Source organism: Rissa tridactyla, chromosome Z (genome assembly GCF_028500815.1).
Source record: "Rissa tridactyla isolate bRisTri1 chromosome Z, bRisTri1.patW.cur.20221130, whole genome shotgun sequence".
Classification (NCBI taxonomy): Eukaryota; Metazoa; Chordata; class Aves; order Charadriiformes; family Laridae; genus Rissa; species Rissa tridactyla.
In genome coordinates, this window is record NC_071497.1 from 47340752 (window position 1) to 47365647 (window position 24896).

At 40.3% G+C, this 24896-nt stretch overlaps 1 protein-coding gene across 1 annotated transcript; it reads right to left on the bottom strand.

The window, feature by feature from the left end:
* Nucleotides 1–2418: 2418 nt before the first annotated feature.
* Nucleotides 2419–24743, bottom strand: OSTF1 (osteoclast stimulating factor 1). Its single transcript, XM_054185606.1, has 10 exons — nucleotides 24519–24743; nucleotides 13749–13795; nucleotides 13061–13111; nucleotides 12909–12972; nucleotides 10015–10068; nucleotides 9529–9636; nucleotides 9011–9060; nucleotides 8817–8895; nucleotides 8250–8348; nucleotides 2419–5457 (listed from the first exon to the last, which is right to left on the bottom strand). Exons 1-10 carry the CDS (start codon nucleotides 24550–24552, stop codon nucleotides 5399–5401), a joined length of 645 nt encoding a protein of 214 aa, XP_054041581.1. The 5' UTR covers nucleotides 24553–24743; the 3' UTR covers nucleotides 2419–5398.
* Nucleotides 24744–24896: the final 153 nt, after the last annotated feature.

The following is a 24896-nucleotide window of genomic DNA, read 5'->3' on the forward strand; positions in this document are numbered from 1 at the left end:
AGAACCATGGCCAGCAGGTTGAGGGAGGTGATTCTGCGCTTCTACTCTACTCTTGTAACACCCCACCTGGAGTCCTGCATGCAGTTCTGGGGCCCCCAACATAAGAAGGACATGTACCTGTTGGAGCGGGTCCAGAGGAGAGCCATGAAGATGATGAGAGGGCTGGAGCGCCTCTCCTGTGAACACAGGCTGAGAGAGTTGGGGCTGTTCAGCCTGGGGAAGAGAAGGCTCCAGGGAGACTCTATTAGCAGCCTTGCAGTACTTAAAATTGGGCTTACAGGGGAGATGGGGAGGGACACTTTATCAGGGAGTATAGTGATAGGACAAGGGGTAATGGTTTTAAACTGAAAGTGGGTACATTTAGAGAAGACAGTAGGAAGAAATTCTTTCCTGTGACAGTGGTGAGGCACTGGAACAGGTTGCCTAGAGAAGTTGTGGATGCCGCATCCCTGGCCCTGGAAGGCCAGGTTGGATGAGACTTTGAGCAACCTGGTCTAGAGGAAGGTGTCCCTGCCCATGGCAGGGGGGTTGGACCTAGATGGTCTTCAAGATCCCTTTCAACTCTAACCATTCTATAACCTTGTCACACCTACGGAAGTAATTCAAGCATTTTCAGCAGTAGTTAGAAAAAGCATATGTGAACAGTTCATCTTCAGAGACATTCCTACTGATGAGGAAGTATTCGCACTGGCTCAGCTTCTGCAATGGTTCATGCTTTTGAATTAATCTTGTCTGACTAGAGAGCACTCTAGTCTTTCAGCAACACAAATCAAGAGAACAAAAATAGATTTGTGCTGAGCTAAAAGAAAGAGGTCCTCCATTTCCCATGTACCTTTACTGGTTTCCAGAGACTTGCTTCAGACCTTTAAATCAGAAATATGATTATAATAAACTTTTAAATGTCCAATTTGCTTGTGGTACTTTATATCTTCATGCCAGTTTTATGTTAAATTTCACTGAAGTCCTTTAAGTTAAGAGTCAGTCTTTGGAGAGAAGAGGAAGAAATAGGATTTTTCATGCTAAGAAATAGTACATATTCCAAATAATCCATCTTGATAAGAAAAAGCTCCCAGGTGATGGTGAGGAACAGATACAGATCCTCTGATGTGTGCTTCAGGATTTCAGTGAAAGCTCTAACTCTCAAGGTAATAGGCTAAGTTATGGATTCTTTCCTGGATGCATAAACTTAATGCATGTGGAACAGGTGAGCACTGGTACCCTGCCAAGATCTGTGCTGTTCTACATGCACTGAAAAACTCCATCTAAATTACCATTCTTTGCAACAGGCTCCCTCAGTCTCTGACCTCAGCAGTTGCTCGCAGACACAGGAAGTTGCCCCTGCTTCTCTAAGAGGGTGAACGTTGGACTACACTCATTTTTCCAGTGATGTTGCTCGTGGGTCGGTTAAGATTGTCTCACCGAAATACCTCTTCCAGCAGAGTTCTCTGGTGTGCTACAGACCTGCTCTACAGAACCCAAAGGAAAACCACTAAGCTTTGTAGAATGATGAAGTAGTGATGCAGACTGAACCCATCATCTTAAACATCAATTATCAGCTGGGAAACAGCATGCATGAGGTAAACGGGTACCTGGTAGTTTTTCCCCTGCCATAGCCAAACTCTACCACCAGTCCAAATTATGCCCCAGAACTTGTGATGTAGAGTTACATTTTTCTGAACTGCTTCTGTACTATTGTCTTACTTTTAGCTTCTCCACTTTCTTTTACTGTGCAGCTTTTAAAGAAATCCAGCTGTTGCCTTTTTATCTGTTTAGTGAATGAGAATACTGGTTTTGCATCAAATTAATTTCTTTTGAAGAACCTTGTTTCAAGTTCTTCAAAACCATTTCTGCTTGTTTCGGTCTCCTGATATGATCACTTTTTGTAACACTTGTTGTAACTTCAACTTATGTCTGGTCTCAAGAAGCAGCAGACGGATGGCCTGTTACTTTTCACTCTGCTCTTTGTGCCGTTTCAATGGCTTCATTAGAAGGTGGCAATGTCTGAAAACAAATCTTTAATTCAGTGAGGTATACCCCGTGCTCAAACACCTGACTTGGTAGCACAGAACTGAGAAGGTCAGGCTAACTTACTTTCAGCAATCTTTGGTCCTTGATATAAAATTCAAACACAAGAAACAAGATGCTCTCTTTGGAAATTAGGATTCAGGGAGGGTTCAAACGGGACACTGTGTTCGAAAATGGGCCACTGAGTTTAAACATCTAATGTGACCTTAACCATTTTAAGCAAATTATATTTCAGGTGATAGGACATGCAAGAGCTGAATTAAGTAAGGTGGGTTTTGTCTTAGTAAAACAGAGTAATAACTTGAAGATTATCCACATGGACTGTTTAAGAACTATACTAAAGACAGTTCAAGAAATGTCCCATGTTATTTTCTAGAAAAGAGGGATTAAGCATTTTATTTTTGATGAAGCAGACAAAAAATTTACTGGTGTAGTTTGAAAAAGCCTCAAATAAATCAGAACAATTTCTATCCCCTAACAGCATAGCACTTCTAATTGGAACATAGCTTATTTTCAATAGAAAGGCACACACTTAATTCAAACAGAAGTACACAAGACAGAATATCCTTCAATGTGCAGTTAGGAGACACCATGAGCTTGACAACTTTCATTTTGCTGCTCCTCTTAAAAATCTGTTTTTCTTATTGTTACAAACCTGAAGGCAGATGTCTTTGGAAAGAGTCTTGAATTTATCCAAGAGCCTGCAGTGGCACACACATCGTAGAAAAGTAAGGGGAGTAACTAGGTTTGCATAACTAGTAAGATACTGTATCATCTTACTCCAGCTGTAATTCCTTCTAGCTATAGGACTTTTGCTCTGTGCTCTTTTTTTTTTTTTTTTTTTAAATCAAAACTTAACTGCTAGAATTAGGCAAAAAGTAATTTATTGCCTGAAAGTTTTCACAGTGATTTCTGTTTCACAAGCTGAGTAGACAGTTGCATAAGGAAAAACAAAGTCGTGGGAAAAAAAAGCAGTAATTCTGGTCCTAGAAACAAATTACAGCAATAGCTAGCTGCCTTGTGATGTAAATGTGCCTCCTTCAGGACACAGCAGTAAGGACTTCACAGGCAATCTTTGGGCCCATCTTGTGCTTCCGCCACCATTCTGCCCCTGCAGCACCTAGATCTGCCTGCAGAAGAACACAGGGTCTTCCGGCAGCAGCTAATTCCACAGATGTGAGCACAACATTAGATTTTTATATCAGATGCTGCAATTAACTTCTAGGATATTGAACACGTGGCAGCAGAAGGCATCACATTAAGAGTTATTTATGACCACAAATTCCACCTCCAAAGCTTGACAGAGAAAACAATGACTTGGAAGAGTCATTCTCTCCACATGCTGTGACACTGAAGAATTTTAACCTTGAGAGCTTTGTTTATGCAGGAAAAAGACTCCTGTAACAGATACATGAACATTCTTGCTTCTCTAGCCTCCTACTACAGGTCCTTTTTTGCTTGCACTGGGAAACTGCATCATGTTAAACAGCATGCATGCGGCTTGACTGTCATAGATGTCCGAGCGAGTAAAAATAGCTGTCTGATAAAACGTGAAACAGGACAGTTTCCATCTATTATAAGTTCTGTTCAACAATTATTCTAATGAAAGCTAGAGAGAAAAACTTGGTGGCTTTGTTTTTAATTTCTTTCCCTCTAGGATCTTCAAGTTCACACAAAATAAAACATCACTGTCCAGTCCACCACAGTATTTCATAGGGCTAAATCATTTGTTGTATGGTTTTAACACTTAAACAGTTTAGAATTATATCTGCAGATGACTATTTGTGCAATGGCTCTATCTTATAATTCTGGTCAATCAAGTGCTGCCTTCTTTGGTAAGTGCTCATAGAACAAGCTTCACCTGTATCTAGTTCTTTCCAGATAATAAAAATACAAAAAATTTGGTTCAGTACATTTTTAAAGTGGGATGTTAGAGTGCTCTAGACTTCTTTTAATCTCTAAAATACTTAGTGTGATTTTTATTTATCCCCAGTCTTTCACAAGAGCTTTTCATTTATCCCCAGTCTTTCACAAGAGCTTTTCATTTATCCCCAATCTTTCACACAAGCTTTTCATTTATCCCCAGTCTTTCACATGAGATATTTTTTGCCTTTTTTTCTTTTTTTTTTCTTTTTTTTTTTTTAAGTATCACAGACTGCTATATGTTGCTAATAGGGAAGTTAGCAACAAAAATTAAAAATGAGATTGTATGTCAAATACTTTTCTTACCATCACAGTAAGGAAGTATCCCTCAGTAGGGTATAATAATTGGCTGCTGCTATTTGAGCAATCTGAAGGAAGTACTTATTTTTTAACTCTGTAGGGAAGCTTGAAAGTGGATCAATTTATTTTTCAGTTCTCTTTAATTCACAGGAAGAAGGAATACATTTTTAAAACGTTTATTCAGATTCAGATATCTCTCCTAAAGATAACTCTGGTATATTTGATATATATCTTCCCTCATTCCGTCAAACACACTTAAGCTTTGAGGTAATTTAGGATAAAATATAAGAACATTTTTAAAAAACAAAAGCAAGAGATCAGTAAAAAAAAATTAGGCAGGATAAATAGAAAAATATTCTGTCTTCCTTTCACTATGAATAGTTTCAGCATAATGCACTTCAAAAAGCAAAATAATAAAGTCGTTAAGTCAGAAGTAAGTGTATTTCTCAAGCAAAACTGACTTAAGCAAGCATTTCACCTGAGTTTACATTTCAGGGATTGGGCCCATAGCAATAGAGAAGACAAAGCATAAAGGGCAGACCATCCCATGTCATTCTACCCCTTATTTACAGGGGTACAGGAAGGAATGGGGGAAAAAAAATTTTGCCAAAAAATATTAAAAAATAAGATCAAACTTTGTCTTGCTGGCTCTATGTGGGCAAAAGATTGTCACCCTCTATAGCAGCATCTCCATTTATGCCTGTCAGCCGGTACTGACTCTGCCAGTATTATCTTATCTGCACAAAGGAACCTATATCCAGGGAGATTTTAAGAAACGTTAGCAATGGTATCTTGCTGTCCCAGAGGGACCTTTCAGTTTGAGGAGTGTATTCCAGAGACACAAGGCACTTGCTGGGAAGGCATGAGATGAAGCCTGTGAGTTTAGAAGATGGTCCTCTGCCCATTCAATGATAAGGGTATGCCACACTTCCTCTGTGAGAAAATTCCAAAGGAACACTGATTTAAAATGTAGCATCTTCTGGCACACATAAAGATTATTCCTTTGGAAAGCATGATTTCACCCTCTCATTTATATGCTATATTGGAAGACTGCAATACTCTAAGTAAGATAATTTTACACTTGTGAAGATATATTTGGGGAATGCCATAGGCAATGCAAGTTATAGTTCTTTAGGCTGAATGAAAAAAGCTAATCGGAGTCTTCATCATCGAGGTATTCTTCTGCATTACTTAATGTTCGGACTGTACCTGGAAAGAAACAAAGATCTCTCTTAATCCAGATAAAATCAGAAAAAGCCTCACATTCACAATGCTTGCAAAGCAGTATTTGAGAAATCCAGTTCCTCTATCATTTAGAGATGTTAGGGCTACACAGATGGGGCAGTAGATCTGGATCTCAAAGGCAGGGCTGAGCCAGTAATCACATCTCCTATACATGAGATTTAGTCTGTTAGTGACCTTCAAAAGCCATCTTCTGGCTCCTTGAAACCTGTACAGCAGAGCTGGAACTCTTGAATTCCATTTTCTGCATATATTACCTCTAAATTGCAAAGGAAAGGATGGGTGAGTTGGTGGAAGAGCCTCTATGGTTTTATTCTGAGTGCCTAGCTGGCTGCCATTCTCTGTTTAAAAATCAAATGCATTCCGTCTATTCTCTCCCTTCCCTCTTTTCTCACCCAGCTTTTTTCCTGAATAAGTATTTCTTAGATCCAGTTGTGAGCTTTTGCTTTTGGAGGATGCTAAGCAGAAAACAGGAGTATTACAGTATATTCACCAGATGCGCAACAGTGCCTGGAGAACTACCTCTACCTTTGGGACTGCACAAAGATAAAGAGCATGGGCTTTTTGTGATAGATTATTATTTACCTACAGATTTTCAAATATACGGGAATAGGAATACGGATTATAGATAATGGAATGACATTGTACTACTAAGAGCCAGGAAGCACAAGATCCTAGTCAGTCATAGCTTTGCAATAACATATTAAACCAAAATATTAAAAATAACATCAGGTTCAAACATAACAAGACTGACATAATTCACAGAAGTAATAACCATACTATCCTAGACTTCTGGAAGATGAAAAATGAGTAAATTTAAAACTGACCTGCTCAAGTACATTGATAAAAGAAATCGAAGGAAAAAAAATTTTTTTTTTTCCTTTTGAGTAGGAGAAGCAGCAAAGGAAGAAAGAAAGAAAAGAAATTGTAGAGCCCTGTGCTCAAGGGGCCATACTTCAAGAAAGGACAAATCCCATTTCTTCTCTATAACAATTGTTCCCTTTTTCAGGAGCAAAAAAGCACAGTCTGTTTGCATTTCTATGAGAAGACTTGGATATATTCTTAGAATATACTTCATCAATCATGACATTTGAATGTGTGTGTATACACATAAACACAAAAGCAAACGTTTAGGTGGAAGCAAAATAAGCTTCCTTGGACAAAACAAAATGTTTTATAGATGGATTATGACAGAATCCACATCTAAATAGGAACAAATTTGAAACTGGGGACAGGAAGATTACTGATATAGGATTGAATCTCTGAAAAAGAGCAATTGTTTCACTTACTCACATTGGAAATATTGAAATGTAGAATCAACAGACACAGAAGAATGAAATGAATAAAAATAACCAAAAAAATACAAAATACAAGGAAAGTATACAGATCAGTGGTGTCAAGTGAGATTATAAAAGGCCAAATTAAGATAGAAAAACAAACAAGAAAGCTAATATTGAAACTGCAGTTAGGCTGAGAGCATCAGCTCTTATATCAAGGCAAACAAGAAAAGATAGTGTGCAAGAGTACCAGAGACTGGGATAGATGAAGTGACGAAGGATGAAAAATCAGTCATCCATGAAACAAAATGAATTTAGAGGGAGTGAAGCAAATGCACCAGAAGTAGAAGACAAGTTACCTAGTTTCAGAAAATGAAACACTAATACAATTATTAGGGACATTAGAACAGAGAATACTCTTGTATCAGGTACCCACAATTGACAGGCAAAGATTAAATAAGTGCTCCTAACAGGGATTAACTAACATTAGAAAAAAAATATGGAAACAGAAAAAATTCTGCCCTTTGTTACAACTGCTTTCTTCAGAGTCAAAACTGAAGGAAATGATTTGTCAGGGTTTTCTGGAAAATCCTGATATTATGTCTATCAAAAAGCTAGACAGTATTTTTGCTGCAACTGCACTTTTTGGCCTTTTAAAGCTGCAGTCAGCTATTCCACCATTTAATTACCATAACCGCTAATCACCCACGGGTTAGCATTTCCCATTGCTAGCCCTGTGACAATACAGTTGCTAGACTACATATCTCACTGATACAAGCTATAACTCTGCCTGTGTTTTTAAGTAATTTCTCATTTCGTGTGTAATTCACCTAAGGTTTCCACTCTAAGTTCAGCCTCCTGAAAGCTACAAGTAACATTAATTATGTGATACTGAACCACTCAGTGTTTGTTCAGCTTTTTATAACAGCCTTGTATCTCTTTAACTCTTTTGTACATGGACACTGTACTATTAGAAGAGATGAACACAAGTGGGAGGCAGTGAGATGATTTTGATAAACACCTGAAAGCATTCTTTATTTCTCTATTAAAGAGTCACTCAGACATAGGAATAAAAAATTTTAAAAATTTAGCAATAAAAGAGGAGCGTCTGTTTGTGTTGTTTGGCTTTGTTTGGAGGAACAGACAGGATTAAGGAGGACATAGCACAACATTTTACTCTCATACCCTATCCGTTGTGCTATACTGCTTTTAAAGTAGTTTCCATCATTGCTTTCTGTCTCTGCACTCTGAAGGGCCTGATGCAAGATGGCATTTTGTGTGGAGTCAGCAACATTGAATGTGACAAACCACAGGTCTCTACCATAGTTCTGCTGAACTCTCGAGCAAACCCTTCCAAACACAGCTCTTAGCCCATGTAGCTCCCAAGTGGCTTTTATGGCTATCAATGTATTGATATTTGGTCAAAATACTAAGTGTCCACTAAAAAGAAAAAAGGTATCAGAATAACAAAACCAGAAATACCTGCACTCTGTTTCTTCTTAAGCAGGGAAGCACAAGCTGCATTGGTTGCCATTTCTAAAGCCAGTTTCTTCTCATTGTTCTTCAGATCTGTTCTTGCCCCTTTATAATAGAAAATTTTCATCATCAATCACTGTCCCAGCTATTTCTTCAGCAATGGTATTATGATATGAATTTCAGTAGCATGGGTAGAACAGTAATGGACAATGGAATCTCATCTGTGGACTGCTCTGAAGCAGATTAAAAGCTATGGATGCTCTTCCATACGCTACAGTTGGCTAGGGAATTCGCTGGCTGCTCTCCCTTTCCAGGCAGCAGATGTCACTGCTGTTCTGGGGTTAAGTGCCTAATTTTGTCTGCAAAGCAGGATGAAATTTATCTTGAGCAGGTGAGAGGTCTACTTTCCAAACAGCTGCCAGAATTTTCTGCAAGGCTTATAAAGTCAGGCAGGCAAGCTGGCTAAGGACTGTACCTGGGTTATAGGAAAACAGTTAAAAAAATACAGATTAATAAACATTCAGGAATCTAGTCTGCCACACAGATTGTTGAAATCTTGGTGAAGATCTTTACCCTTTGCCAGCAGCATCTCTACAATATCTGCATAACCTTTCCATGCAGCAGCATGCAAAGCTGTGTCTCCCAATTTGTTCTGTGGAGTTAGAGGGAAAAGCAACAGGATTAAAATACAGCAAAAAAACTTTCAGCTTGTACCAAGGATGAATAACATCACACCCCTACTGTAAGGGTCTGTTGGTTTAACTTACCTGTTGGTTTAATTCTAGGTTTGCCTGGGTAAACAGAACATCCACTATATCTGCAGAAAATAGCAGGGGGAAATGAAGAGAAAAAGTTAGTGGGAGCAAAATAGGCTTTTTTTTGTTCATAGTATAAATTGTGGTTAAGATTTAATGAAAGAGCAATCCAATCAGCTAATGAAAATCTGTAACAGTCAAACTGCATTGAGCAAACAAACATGAGTCACAAAGAAATGCTACCGCATAAAATACCCAAACAATACAACACTTATTTTTGGTCTGTCCCTCTTCCCACTCCACTTCTAACAGTTACACAGATTGGAATGCCTGCTTCAACAGCAACAACAAAACACACAGGATTTGATGGAGCTGAACCTCCCTTCTAGATTTAACTTTTCTTTTAAAAAAACTAGAATGATATTTAAAAAATCCTGGCTTTATTATTTAGTACTGCAATTTTAGCAATCAGTCTAACAAGCAAATCAAGAAAACCACAGAACAGTAAATTCAAATTAATTCTCCAATACCTTTGTGGCCTCCATGGCATGCCCAGTACAGAGCTGTGTTTCCAGCTTTGTCTAAGCCATTGACCCCAACTCGATTATCCAAACACTCTCTCAACCAGCTTAGGTTGCCTGAAAGACAAATTCAGTTCTGATGATTTTTTTTTTTCATTTGAAAAGTTAACAGAACCATTAAAGGCATGTCGTTCTTTCTGAAGGGTATCAGTTCTCCTATGACCTTATGAGGAGAAAAAGTGATTAGCAGCAACACTTACAATTCATAAAACAACCAGTCCAAGTCACACCAAACATCTATACAATCACACAGTGGCAATTCTACCAGGCTGTAAACTTCTGAAAGCCGCAAAACTTACCAGATAACTTGTTCAAGATGCCAGACAACCAAAACAGACAGGACATCTTCATTCTAAATATATTATTATTGTGGCAGAAAACAAACAAATAAATCATCCTTTAGCATTACACAACTAAAACCCAAATCACACTTACCACGTTTGGCAGCTTCATGCAGTGGGTTATCAATAGACTCAGCTTGCTCTGCCACTGAAATGAAACAGAGTAAATTCTAACTACTTCTGAAAGATATCTGACACCTGGAAACAGAACTTTCATTTATTCCAGAAGAACCAATAATACATATTTGATTCTAATGTGAAAAGGGATTTGTGAGTGATGGACTAGTCAGATACACTTCAATTTCCTGTGTATGGGAAAGCAATTCAAGAAGAGCTTGTGAAAACTTCAAACAGCAGCATCAAATTGATCAGTGGTTGCAAGACACCAGGAATCTGGCAATATTTCATCTCTGTTTTTACTTCCTTTCCTACATTTGTAAGATGGGTTTGAACAGTCTGTAGTTATGAGTGAATTATTTCCAAGGGGTTTGGGAAGGGGAACTAAAAAAATTTGTCAATAGGATTCCTATTTGTTTTATGGGGATTTTATATTTTCCCTGGAAAACTTGCAGGAGATCCGCAAATCCAAACTGCTTAAACAATGTGTGTAGTGATGGGCAAATTGAAGTTCAGGCTTCTGTAGACTTTTCTTGATCTCACAAGCTTTAGGTTTTATTAGAGAGAAGCAGCAAACACTTCCTGGTCACTGTGCTGTTTCAACAGCAAAAAGAAACTGAACAGCGCTGTGAAACAGTTGGGTGTGGGACCATAATCTGGAAACTCCTTTTTAAAAACTTCTTTTTTAGGTGGAAAACTGTGTGACTACTAAGGGTACAGGCAAGCAGGTCAGTCTGCAATCTGAGATGAGCAGGTTCTCTAAGCCCTTGCATTACGACTTGTTACAGGAGGCAGGGAGAATGTGAAAGGGTGTTCCTCAGATCAAACCGCTATTGTAATCAGATGCAATGCAGGCAAATATAATGTATGTCAGTTACCAGAAATAAAAGTGTCAAGACTGTTGTGGCCTATCCAGATCTTTCCTTACTTTGGTGTGTATTTCTCCCATAATGCTTGTAATTGCAAGATTTCACATGCTTATCTGTAGCTGTGAGTAAAATAAAACACAAATGCTAGATTCTAACATTTCAGTTTAAAAAAAATTTGTGCAAACACTAAACAGAATCCTAAAGCAGACTGGGAGAAGCCAGTCCCAGAGCAGACAGTCATTACACAAGCAGAACATGCTAGTCATATCGAGCAGTGCTTGTTATGCACAGCAGAAAGCATTGCAAGAACTTAAAAGCCTAAAAATAACTTTGTCTTTAGAAAATTCTTGTCAGATGTTTAGTAGTAAGTATTTTCAATGCAGCTAACACTGATTCTATCTTCATCAGCTTTTCCATTCACAGTCTTTTCAGATGTGTTCCTTCAAGCCCAGCAGATGGAGCACAAGACCCCACCGGAAGCTCAGCAGTCTCAAGTCTGTCTCCAACATTTGCAAAAAGGTTGGAGATGAGCACAAGAGATCACAGTGTTTCAATGGTTAAGACTGAACCTAGGCAGTCTTAATGGTGGCAACTAGCCCCTTGGGGATTTTGTGATTTGTCTAAATCAGAAGACATGTTCCTCGTATACTCTTCGTTCTTAGGGTCTGCAGAGGCTTCCGTCCTGCTTACACGTGAAATCTTTGCAAATGTGCAGACCCTACCCTCCCCTGGCCTGAAATGGAAGTTAAACTTCTTCAGATAACTTTTCAGTAAAGCAGTCTGGAAGGAACTTTTCCAAATTATCTCAATGAGAACACAAACTTAGTAAGTTGTTGGTTTTATTTCAAATATAACACACTTCAATGTTCAAAAGAAATCTGAGTGTAGGTAAGCATGCGTGATCTATTCTTGTATATAACAGTGACCACCTCTGTCAGATGGCAAGAGTACAATCAGTCTGGAAGTCACAAACTGAAGTGAATTTTGATGTCATGGTATCGATAACCGAACCACAGGCTTCTATTCATGTATTTCTACTAACTGTAAGTCAGAATAGGGAACCATTGCATTGCTACCACATCTCCCAGTGAAGAAGGAACAATATGAAAATACCACAGTTGCTAACGTATTAGCAGCTTTGACACAATCTGCCATGTGATGCTGCTACTCTGCCTACATTTCCTGGGAGGACTGAGAAGAATCGTGCTGCGTTGTCTGTACTCATGGCTTTTCAAAGTGACTTTAGTTCAATCTAAAAAAGCAATTTCTATGCAGTCCAAACAGGTATGGGACATTTAATGTGGTGCAATCCCCAAGAAAACAACATTTTCTGTGGCTGAATATATTCATTAGAAAGCAACAAATGAGAAAAAACCCAGCACTGTTCCTTAAGTGGAAAAAAAGAAATAATCAAAGGAGGTCTATAGAATTGCTCACAATCTGTGTTAGCTCCCTGTCCATATGCAAGTTTACCTAAAAATTCCAGTATTGATTATCTACCTCTGTAAGAAGCCACCCCACACTGTGTAAGATTTCTTGATCTCAAAGCTACTAAAAGCTGTGTCTGTCGATCCTTGGGTCTACTTAAGAAAAAGGCAATGTACACACTGAAGGGATATAGCCAAGAGACTGCTAATGAGACGATCTTAAAAACTGCAATACGTTTATTGAGGGTATGAAGAATACAAGCCTATCAGTTTCATGTGCTGTTTGTAAAACCATACTTTAGATCTAAGTGTTCTTCCCCTCAAAACTGAGAACATCTATTGCTGTTACCTCCAAAACCGGAAATATGAACACTTGGCAAACTCAAGCTATCTTTAGGTTATAAAAACATAAGACAGCCTGTCCACTGCTGATGTCTTCTGAAACGGTCTGGTAGAGGACTGTTAAATGCGAATACTGTGATCAGTGTTTGAAAATAAGTGTATCAGTTATCTTTATTTAGTAATTTCCTTTGATTGTGAATGATCTTACCAAATGAAAATATTCTAGACATTACCATAGTTGCTTGGAATTAGTCCAGTTCTCCCTTTGCAAGTTCCTTTCCACCAATTGGTATCACTCTGCAGAGAAAAGAGAAAATATAATATTTTACAAGGGATATACTGCATCTCAGAAGTATTCAATCTGTATGGGATGTCTTAGACTCACCATGTCTGAGATGTAAATGATATCTCCTTCTTCAAAGTACAGTTCATCTGGCTTTTAAAAAAAAAAAAATTAAAAAAAGGAAGAGTAAGCAAAAAGCTGAAAGTGTGCACTTATGTAAAACATATACCTGGACAAAGAAGAGTACATTCCGCTCTTCGTTCAAAAGAATAGTCACTCAAATTCTCTAGCAAGTAGGCAATGGTCTTTCATACTATAGTTTGACTTGCCTACAGCCAACTTTGTGGATCGGTGACCTTCCTGACAATAGAGAAAAAGCCTGTGGCCTTCCCAATAGACCACTATGCAACAAAAGCAGAGAAATGTATCTTGTGTTTGCTAACTTCATCCCCATTTTGGCTGGTCCCAGTTCATCAAATCTTTTAGTTCTCAATTATCTTTGTTGCCTTTGGAAGACAAGAAAAAAAAAATCACTTAGATTGCTGATCTTAGACTGCAACTAATACAAGAGAAGAAAGCATGCTGCTTTTAAAAAGAGTGGGGCTTAAAAAAGGAGAGTGATGCTTAATGCGGCAGTTTTAGTGACATTAAGAATGATAACCAACGGCCTTTTTCATTGAAAACTGTATAGTAAGTCTAACAGGTCAACCTGAGCAGAACTGAAGAAATGTTATTATAGACAAGATTAAAATTAAGCTTCTCAAAACCCTAAAAATCTAGATGTACTTACCGTTCTGGGCTCAAATGTGTACAGGGCCCTGAAAACTTTAACCTGCCCTAAAAAAGAAAAAAACAAACAGTATCAGTATCATGCCTTCTAAACGCAGCACACACATACAGCCCTCAGATCCAAATAAATTCCTTTCCTTAATCCTTAAAGGTCTTGGTGAATGAATTTGTGCTATGCCTCTGTCAATGAAAATCATGATGAAAAGACTCAACCCAGCAGCATTGGTTTTGAAGGAAATGGGCCAACTGACCAGCTAAATGTAAACTGCCTCTTGTCCATATCTAATACGGTCTTCATAGCTCACCACGTGTGTCAACTGAAGCATTGCCATCAGTTTCTCAGGCAAAGTGTAGTTTCAGTCATATACACCCACACACACTCATACATGTTGTATATATATTTTATTAATAATATCAGATTTGTCAAAGGATACAGAATTAAGGAAAGAATAAAGAAACAAAACAACGACCAATATCTGCAACATGTTCTCATACTTACTTGTAGTCTTTACTAATTAGGAAAATAATGCAGTAGCACAGAAATAATTGCACTTAAGAAAAATGACAAAATGGTCACTGAGTCCTACTTATGGAATGCACAGCTGACCTGGTGGTCAGTTCAGATGCTTAAAGTAAGGAATAGTGTTTACAATTCCACTAAGTGGGCAACACTTAGTTTAAAGAGACTGTCAGCAGCATCCAAGCCAAGAAAAAAATAACCTTAATGCAGAGAGGTACAAATTTAATTGTATAAACCGCAAAAGAAGCACCCCTATAAACATTTTTTAAAAATTCAATAAGGTACATTTCAAGAGCACCAAGCAGAAAGTGTAAGGTGAATACAGGAGAAGAAACATGTATCTTACATAATTTTATTAGCTGAATTGATGAAGTCCACTGAACTCAATGGACAAATACATTATGCAGACTGTTCTGTATTGTTTACTTTTGAATATTTGAAGTCTTAAGTATGTAGGTTTGTTTACTTTTAAATAACTTAAGTATGTAGCTGTGTTTCAGGTTCTTACACTACACTTCACATGTTTATATAGATTAACTTGTGATTGAAGCAGTATTTGGTCCATCAGGATAACGCATTGCTTAGACCACACTTAGCCCAGGCTATTTTGTATCCTCAGAGAAACTGATGAACTTTCTGCCAAAGGTTAGTACTGTACAATAAAACGTGCGTACACAAAAATCTTGTGTAGTATATTATATGGAAAGACCTGAGTAATGAGAGAGTAGGTTTCCTTATGTCTCAAGAGTAAGCCTTTACCTTTCTGTAAAAAAGAATCATTGCTAGAAATTTTTTGCCTGATTTTTTGCTAAATGTAGTCTTTGTTACCCAAGTACCTAAAAAAGCCTACCCACAACAGTGATCATGTTAGAAAGTTAACTTAAGGGCTTCAGTAATGTCAGCCTAAATGTATATATGCTGACAGGCTTGAGACAGGAGTACGGTACTCAACTGTATAAGCTGCCATTTTGCAGCATACCCCACAGTCTTGGGGTGGCTCTTAATACGTGTTTTCAAATACCTCTGGATATTCCCTAGCAAGCACCATGCCACAGCACATACTTATGAAGTGATATTTACCAAGGCATAACTACTAAGCAAACCATTTCTGTAGTCCTCTGCCTCAGGCTTTTTTGGAGCTAAGTGTATGTAAAAATATAACCATAAAATAAATTTGTATAAACTTTCTAGATTGCCAAATACATGTAGACCCTGTGTATATGAGTTTTCTTCCAATGTGTAACTGTATCCCACACTCCCCACAGATCTTATTTTTTAATAACACCATAGAATTTCAATTTGGCTTTACTGGTTCTCTCTCACACAAAGCGGACATTTCTGAGACATAAAAGGTCCAACACTTCTCAGACCTTTGCCTCAGAAACTAAATACTTGCACTGTGGCAACAGCTAAAAAGGATGAAGCATCTGTTCTGTTTGTTACCCATACAGAAATGATGAACAAGGACAGCAGATGTGTTCTAGATCTAAGAGTTTCAGAATGAAATGTCTAAACTGTAGCTGGGGAGAAGCCAAACAAACAAAAAATAAACAAAAAAATAAAAAAGAACAGGAGATGACAAAACAGGGTAAGTGAAAGAGTGCTGTCCCTTCTCCCTGGCTTTCTTACACAGATGGCAGAAAAATGCAAGACAGAACTGCACACTGACGACTCTGGTGACTTGAGCCATCACACACCAAATTTCAAGGGTTTATGTAGTAAAAGGAGGAAATGGACAACAAAATGGAAGAATAAGAAATATTAAAAGAGGAAATGCGAAAATGGCAGAAGATAGGGAAAAGCAAGAAATATAGTTCTCTGTGTGTGGTATGTGTTTCCTGTATTAATGTACTGCATCTGTGTCAACAGGTTTTCTAAAGCCATTACATCCTAAGGGGAGGAAAAGAAGAATGGAAACACTGATGCTGATAAAAGTATTGCTGAAATGTTCTTTAAACAAAAGGCAATTGATGGTTGGGATTTTTTCTGGGTTTTGTTTTTGTTTGTTTTTAATTCAGTACAACTGAAACAGAGAGTTACTTCCCCAAATGTCAAGCTGTGGTGTCACCCATAGCACAAGACATTCTAAAACATTTTCCTGTGATGAAATACAAAGTACAGATTTGCATCTATAGAACTGCAGGTCTGGTTAATGTTAATTTTACAGCACCTTACGTGGGAGTTAAACACTACTTACTACTGGCACCAATCTTTTAAATATGTAATATATATTTATTACATATTATAATTAGACATTAAGCCTGGTTATGCTGCTGCACATAAGAGCTAAGAACAACAGGACTTCAGCACTTGGCATGGCAATTATTTGTGCCAAATTTCAATGCAAAAAAATCAGTCTAGATGACGTAAAATAACAGAACGTAAGGATGCAAAGGGCACATTAAACTTGAATCTCTGTTCTGCAAATACCGACAAATTGTATTCTGCTAGGCACATGCGTACCTGCAAACACTTGAAGTACCTTTACCTAGCAATGCCCACCCCTAGGCATGCAGACAGACTTACAGCTTGCACTGGCAGGTGTCCTTTGGGATAAGCAAGAAGTTAGACAGCACCTAAGGACCTCCCGTGCTCTCCCTTCCTACCATTTCTCCACTACAAACCATATTGTAGGATTCATGGAGGATGGAGAACCTAGTGCATTAGCACTGATTTGAACTTACCAAAGTTGACTGACTGCAGCTCCCCACCATGTATTTCTAGAGAACAAAATAACTAGAATACAGAAGATGCATGTCCCTTTTTAAGATTTCAAGGCACCAGGCAAACATTAATGACTTCATTCTCAGCATGACTAACAAGGGGATTATCCCTTTTAAAAACAAAGGAAATGAAGGCACAGTGCAGTGATGTGTCCCACAATAAATCTTCATCTAAGCACAAGGACAAATTTAAATGGTTCTTCTTTTCAATACCATATTTTAGCCATAAGGCTCTTTTCCCTTCTCACAGGATCTGCATTAAACATCTGCAAAACGACTATTTGACAAATAAAAAAGATAACTTACTACACATGCTAAACTGATACAAATATTATTAGCATACAAACTCCTCAAGCCACAATTTGCAAACCTTCTCCCAGCAACACAACAGGGTAAAGGAGTCAAACTAACGATTAACCAGCAACATAAACCAAATGCCTTTATCAGGTTAAGCTGACAAAATACCTTTTGAATTATTTTGGATAACTTTTCGTATAAACTTCTGCTTTTATCAGGAAAGGAAAGAGGCAACTAAGATTTCTAATATGACCCTTTCCCAGCTAAATGCATAAAAGTAAAGAAACTAAGGTACTAAACAGTAACAGCTTAAAAATTAAGCTTCTGATAGGTACTGAACTGAAACAAGTTCACTGCTGCGCTTTGTAATACAAAGTAATAAAAAAGACCATTTTCTCAAAAGACTAGATGTTCTTTGTTTCCTCCTAGCAATTTTGAGGTTTATTTTTAATTAATTGCAGCATCATTAACAGAGGATTGTTTCCAAAGAAGTGCTAAGTGTTTTCAAAACAAGGAGTTACTGTTTCTCTGAGTGATGCTTCTTCCCCCCCACTTCCTTTCTGTTCTTTTACCCCAGCTTCTCCATACCACCACAGACACTAGCATTAAAATCACCTCTTTTACTCACCTTCCCACCAAAGCATTCTCTGCTTTCACCTGATCTGGATGGGGGCGGCGGGAAGGGCCCAGCCCTGCATGGCATTGCTTATTTAGATATTTGCGTTAGGCTAAACTTCCAGCACTGTGTGGAGTTGACCCTGGCCGGAGGCCAGGTGCCCAGCAAAGCCACTCTACCATTGCCCTCCTCAGCTGGACAGGGGAGAGAAGAAAATATAACCAAAGGGTTGTGGGTCGAGATAAGAACAAAGGGATCCCCCACCAATTACCATGATGGCCAAAACAGACTCGACTTGGGGAAAATTAATTTAATTTATTACCAGTCAAACTCAGAGCAGGGTAATGAGGAATAAAACCAAATCTTAAAACACTTTCCCCCCACCCCTCCCATCTTCCCGGACTCAGCTGCACCCCCAATATTCTCTACCTCCTCTCCACTAGCAGCACAGGAGGACAGGGAATGAGGGCTGTGGTTAAGTTCATCACATGTTGCCTCTGCTGCTCCTTCCTCCTCAGGGGGAGGACTCCTCACACACTTCCCCTGCTCCAGCGTGGGGTCCTTCCATGGGAGAGAGTCCTCCATGAACTTCTCCAATGTAGGTCCTTCCCATAGGCTGCAGATCCTCAAGAACTGCTCCAGTGTGGGTCCTTTCCACGGGGTGCAGTCCTTCAGGAACAGACTGCTCCAGTGTGGGTCCCTCATGCAGTAACAAGTCCTGCCAGCAAACCTGCTCCAGCGTGGGCTCCTCTCTACACAGCCCCACAGGTCCTGCCAGGATCCTGCTCCACTGCAGACTTCCAACAGGGTCACAGCCTCCTTCAGGCATCTGCCTGCTCCAGTGCGGGTTCCTCCACGGCTGCAGGTGGGTATCTGCTCCACTGTGGACCTCCGTGAGCTGCAGGGGGCGCAGCCTGCCTCACCATGGTCTTTACCATGGGCTGCACGGGAATCTCTGCTCTGGTGCTTGAAGCACCTCCTCCTCCTCCCTCACTGACTTTGGTGTCCGCAGAGTTGTTCCTCTCGCATATTGTCACTCCTCTCTCCAGCTGCAGTTCCTGTTGTACAGTAACTTATTTTCCGTTCTTAAATATGTTATCACAGAGGCGCCACCACCGTTGCTGATGGGCTTGGTCTTGGCCACCAGTGGGTCTGTGTTGGAGCCAGCTGGCATTGGCTCTGTCAGACGCAGGGGAAGCTTCTGCCAGCTTCTCACAGAAGCCACCCATGTAGCCCCCTGGCTACCAAAACCTTGCCACGCAAACCCAATACAAGTACTAAAGGGGACGGAAAGAAATTAGCTGTCAATTTATATTACTTTCTCAAGCGAAAAAAAAAAAAGCACTTGGTACAGGAACAATTTATTTTAGTTAAGAAAATAATCATGGCAGCAAGCCAATGTTCACAGGAGCTGCTAAGTGTTGTCCCCAGTGGACTTACATGCGTCTTTTGTTAGCATTTGACACCCTGCTTCACCTGCCATGGACAGACACAATCAGATCTCATTCATGCAAACAAGGTTCTACAAATCAGATATTGATCCTGATGCCGCATCTCTTCATTAGGTATATTTAGAGTGAACAGCTATAGACTGCCATAAAAACCAGAATAATTAACTTAATCAAAACACACTCACTGGGTGTCACAAAAGCACTAACACTACCTATAATACAGAGAAACGGATAATCTCTGTGGTCTAGAAAATCAGAACTGGCCATGGTCATCTACGGAAAAATTAGAAAATTTCAAGTCTACCAACTCCTACAAGGGTTCAAGCTAATCCTGGTCTAATTGTCATCAGCCAGCCTCCTCCCTGAAGCAGCTGAGAATCAGGTACTCTCCAACTTGATTGAAAACAAATAATTTGAATCCCCACCTGTAACAAATGGACAAAAAAGAGAAAACACGTGTAAGATTTGGCATGTGGGGAAGAAAAAGGACAGTTTGCAAGTTCCAGGGCCTATGCTGGTTTGAGAGTCTCCTCCCAGAATATGTATAATGGGGAATATGAATTTTATACATGTTCATATGAATGTCTCTGAAGGAAGTGAGAGGCATCTTCTGCTTGACCTTACAGAAAGCATGGTGGCAAAAGGACAGTGTGTTTGTTTTCTTAATGTTGGCCTAAGAACCTGAAAAGGAACCACGCAACCTGGCAACACCAGCAATCCAAAGTCACAATCTTTTGGTCAAGTGACAATATCAAAGCCACAGATCAGAATAATCTGTGACATGCCTGCAGTTTGCTTAAGTAAACAAATAAATGTTCATGTTATGATCTACATATCTCTCAGGAGATGTGCAATTTTATTGCCATGGCCAATTTATGGCCAACCTTATGGCCAAACTGAAACATTGTTTTCTGGCTTCTCAGGAACTGGAAAATAAGGTGCTTTACACCCACACCTCCAAGCAGGAATAAAAGTAGTGGAAATACGTTTCACTGGAGTGCAGCTTGTATTCTGGCATTTTGCTCACACGATCTTGCACAGAGACACAACTGAGTATAACACAGCATTTAAGGATTGTCACAACTGAGTCAGAAAAAAGTGGAGACCCCACTGCTTAGAGAACCATCTTCCACTTCTAAGTAGTGCTTGTTAGAAAGGGGAAGTGAACATACGGCATACAAATCAGAGGGGAGGGAGAGAGGAGGGTGTATTAAACTAACAAAAAAAGTCTAGGAATCTGTTTTAAAGGAATGTAATGGTTAGACTGGTACCAGGGTAGATGACAAACTGTGGTAGCCCAGGAACAATCATGGACTGCACTAGTTGGTATCTAGAGTGGAAGGAACAAATAGAATTTGCTTACAGAAAATCAGAATTAAGAATATTCTCACAGAAGATGTATGTGAACACAATTTCACACACGAATTTTAACCGGCACAGTTTCATGCTGAAATCTTCTACTTCTTACCAGTTTTATTTCTGCAAATACACAGAATGCCTTCACTTGTGGGAAGCTTGTTTGTGGCCCCAGCAGCTCACAGTAAGAAGAGGGTTTAGGGTCAGAAGTTAAAGTTTAAAATTCGTGTTGAAATCAGACTTGGAACTGTTTAATTGTTCCTCTGATATTTTGCTCCCCTTAGAGCTGATGGCCACAGCACTGCTCCCCACAACTCCACACACTCACATCCCTCTAGCTAACAGAAACCTTCCTTTGACTACAGAAGGAACCCAAAAGACCACCACCTAAGACAAATTTAAGCACACTGCTAAGATCTTAGGCATGTGACTCAATGCAGATCTCCTCCTCCTGTGAATGCTAACTGTCACAGCTCCTACTTTACCTAAGAATTAAGGTAGAGTGAATGACTTCATAAGTGACTTTTGTACATAGGATTAACATCCAACACAGAATGTTTAAGAGGTTTATGAAATCTGCAAAGAATAATGTAGTTTGAGACATCAGTAGGATTTTGAAAGATGGAAGGGAAACCCTTCTCTTGCGTAACACTGACAGAGAAGAAAGTTTCTGCTATTTTCAACGCCCATGCCACTTCTTTGTATTTTCAACAGCAAGTCAAAATAGAAAATACAGCTAGAAAACAATAACAACACACAGGCCCAAGAGAAAAGCAAAGCTAGGCACATGTTTTCTAAAAAAAGTCTCAAAACACTAGAAATTAAAAGCCTCTAAAACCAATCATGACTGAAGGGCTAACCACAGGTGATTGACAAACATATCAGATGATTGTCTAAAATATACTGATGTCAAAACCATCTCTCTGTAACTGAAATCCTAATGTGCTGTGCTTGCCACAGGATTAATAGAAGAGACAGACAAAATGCTCTTAAGTACTGAAGAAAACCACACTTAATGCTACGGCTAGTTAGGTTTTCTCCTTTCACACCTCCTTTTTTTCCCCACATTTTTAAAGCACCGTCTAGCCATCCAACTCTAATGCCCAACACCACTGTGATGAACAGTGAACAGTCACTGTTTTATAAATGATGAATATTTATTTCACTAAATATTCTCATTTCCCTGCCACCTGTTATATTTCCTTCCATTTCTATCTAGCCTGCACTGTTTTTTTTTCCTGAACACAAAGGAAAGGACTACAGCAACCAATGTCTTGCTTTCTCTTCTGTCTTGAATTGTAATGATTCAGCAGCAAGGCAAGCAGGTTTCCTGTTCCCTGACACAGCTTATAGCCCAGTTTATAGACTAGATACCTGACAATAGTCAGTGAAGAAAAATTAACACAGCTTGACCAAATACACTAAGATATCCCAACAAATGCAGTCTAAAAGCCACCAAAAGAGACAGTATTACGCTGCTGTAGCAACTGTTTTACCACATGCAGTTCCTGTATTTACCTGTCTTTAATTAGCACACTTTAACATCTATAGCCCTGAGAGATTCAACGACAGTACCATCGACATAACTGATACTATAGAGAGAACAGACAGCCCTACAACTACAGATATATTTTGGAGTATGCTCAAAGACAGTCCGTTCCTGAAAATGTCTTGGGAAAAAAATGTTTTTTTCCTCCATAAGCCTTTCTCTCTTAAAAAATTAGGGATTCAGCAAAATTAATCTCATTACCCTTAATCAGTTCTGAAAGCCACTACCAAGAGAGTCTTGTTCTCTTCCTCTTCCTTCTTCAGCCATTTATTTATATCCACTTCCTTTTGCTATGTCAAGCACCCATGCGGTAAACCATCTCAGCAAGTTCATTAGACGTAAAAATAACCTAACATAAAAAGTCAGAACACCAATCCAGCTTGTCATGTCACTAAATGGAATGGAAAAGCGATGGCAGGGGAGTGGAGGGAGTAAGGAACCTGTCCTTTTGGTGTCAGTCTGCATTTTATCAGATGAAACACACCACAAAACTGCACCACAGCAAGCTAGTGAGAGACACATATTATTAGACATAACACGTTTGAGTTAGTCTGATAGCTGCTGCAGGTTAGATAGGGCTACGGCCTTTAACTTCATAAGAATCTTAGGTTAAATGTAACTCATCTTTTTTCAAATCTGAAAGCTGAGTTATCAACTTCATTGGAAAAATCTACTCTTCTTACATATTTGGCTTTTAAAAGCAACACTACACCCTTTCAGAAGCCCACAGATTTCCTCAGTACAGGTTTTCAGTGACAGTCCGCAACAACAATGCTTCTATTACTGTCTTTTTCATTTCAAATAAAATGTTTTCAGAGAGGCTTAGCTTCATCCAAACATGAAACTCCACATTCAGAGAGCTTTAACAGATTTTGCTTCTGTGGGCAGGTTGAGACTGATGGTTTAAATGGTCTAAACCAGACTTGCATTTACTTGACTTCAAATTAAAAACTTGTTTTATAAGCTAGTTAAAATACTATATTAGGTTATGTAATTATTTCTAAAAAACTTCAATATTTCAAATACTATTCTAAGTGTGAAAAATACTAAAATTCAGTTGTATTTAGGGATCAGATAATCATATTCTGGAAGACACCAACTAGTCTTATCTATTTAATTACCTTCACAATGAATTTTTACCTTTTAAGTATGAATGTAACCTTTCATGCTGGGAGATGATATGCAAACATGATAAACAGCAATTGCATTTTCCAGATCAATTCCTTATTTAAAAAAACAAATCCGTAAACCTACTGGCTTAAATTTTGACAGAAGAACGCATCTCTGTCTGGAAGATGCCATTGCTGTTTTGAGGTTTAAAACTGTGCAACTTCCAATGGGGTTCAACATACTTTTAGAAAAATCTGTGATTTTTATTAAATTTTTTTAAACTTACTTTGCACTAAATTTATCTGAAAAGGGTGCAGAAGCAAAAATTTATGCATCAATGGCTGAATGCAGTAGAAAGGGCGACTGCGCACATCTGCACCAGAGTGTCGAAGGACACGGGGAGGTTGGGAGTCCTGGAAGAGAAACCCGTGGATGCCATGGAAGAATAACGTAGTGTGGGACCATACTATCAAACCGCTCTTATGCGTCAATATATTGCTAATCCACGCAATCACAGGGCGAACCTCAGAGAGTTTCCAATGCCTTTTTCTTAACAGGTTGAAAAACAGGTTCTTTCCTGTGCACTTCAGCCCACACAAGCTTCTCCCTCGACGGCGGCCGCTGGCTGGGCGCGCCACCACGCCAAGCACCATGGTCCCCATGGCCACCTCGGCCACAACGGCTCCCGGTCCAGGGCTGCGTCTCGGAGGAGGAAGGCCGGGGTGAGGGGGCTCTGCGCGACACCTCGACACGGGGGGCCCGCCCCGGGGCGATGGCTCTGCCCCGGGGGCACTCCCCAACCTTCTTGCCGAGCCGCAGCGGGCGCGGCATCCCGCCCAGACACGACGCCTGCCTGCCGAGAACAGAGCCACCACGGCTTCCAGCGGGGCCGCCGGCGCTAGGGACACGAACGGCGCCGCCTCCCCCGCCGACACCGAGCAAACGGCGCGGACGTTAATGGCGGCGGGGCAGGGAAAGGAAGGGGGAGTCGGCCCTATCCCAGCACCCCCCCCACGCCGCCCTCGGACGGGCTCCCTGTTCTGACAGCCCAGACCCGACTCCTCGGCCGTTCACGTTGTCAGCCGACAGCGGGCTGCTCCGTGCGGCCGGTGAGGCGGCCGGAGCCGGGCCGCCGGGCCCCTCCCTTACCTGGCTTGGCCGGTTTAGGTGGCGGCTTGGACATGGCGCGGGCCGGCCCGAGCGCGGACGGGGGGGAATCGGCGGGGCGGCGATCGGCTGCCTGCGAGCGGGCCCGCGGTTGCTGGGCCGGGGCGGGCCGGGGCGGGCGGCGTCGCAATGCCCTCGCCGGGCTCCCAGGAGCGGCGGGCGGCGGCGGTCGGGAGGAGGAAGGAAGAGCGGAGCGGACGGACGGAGGAAGGGAGGGTGGGGCGGGCACTAGAGGCAGCGCCACCCAGTGGCGGCCGCAGGCGCTTCGCCAGCCTCCGACAAGGCGCCCAGCCAATCCCCGCCCGCGCCGAGGGTCCGCCCCGCCCCCTCCTCTCTTTGCCCCGCCCCATGGGAGGGGCG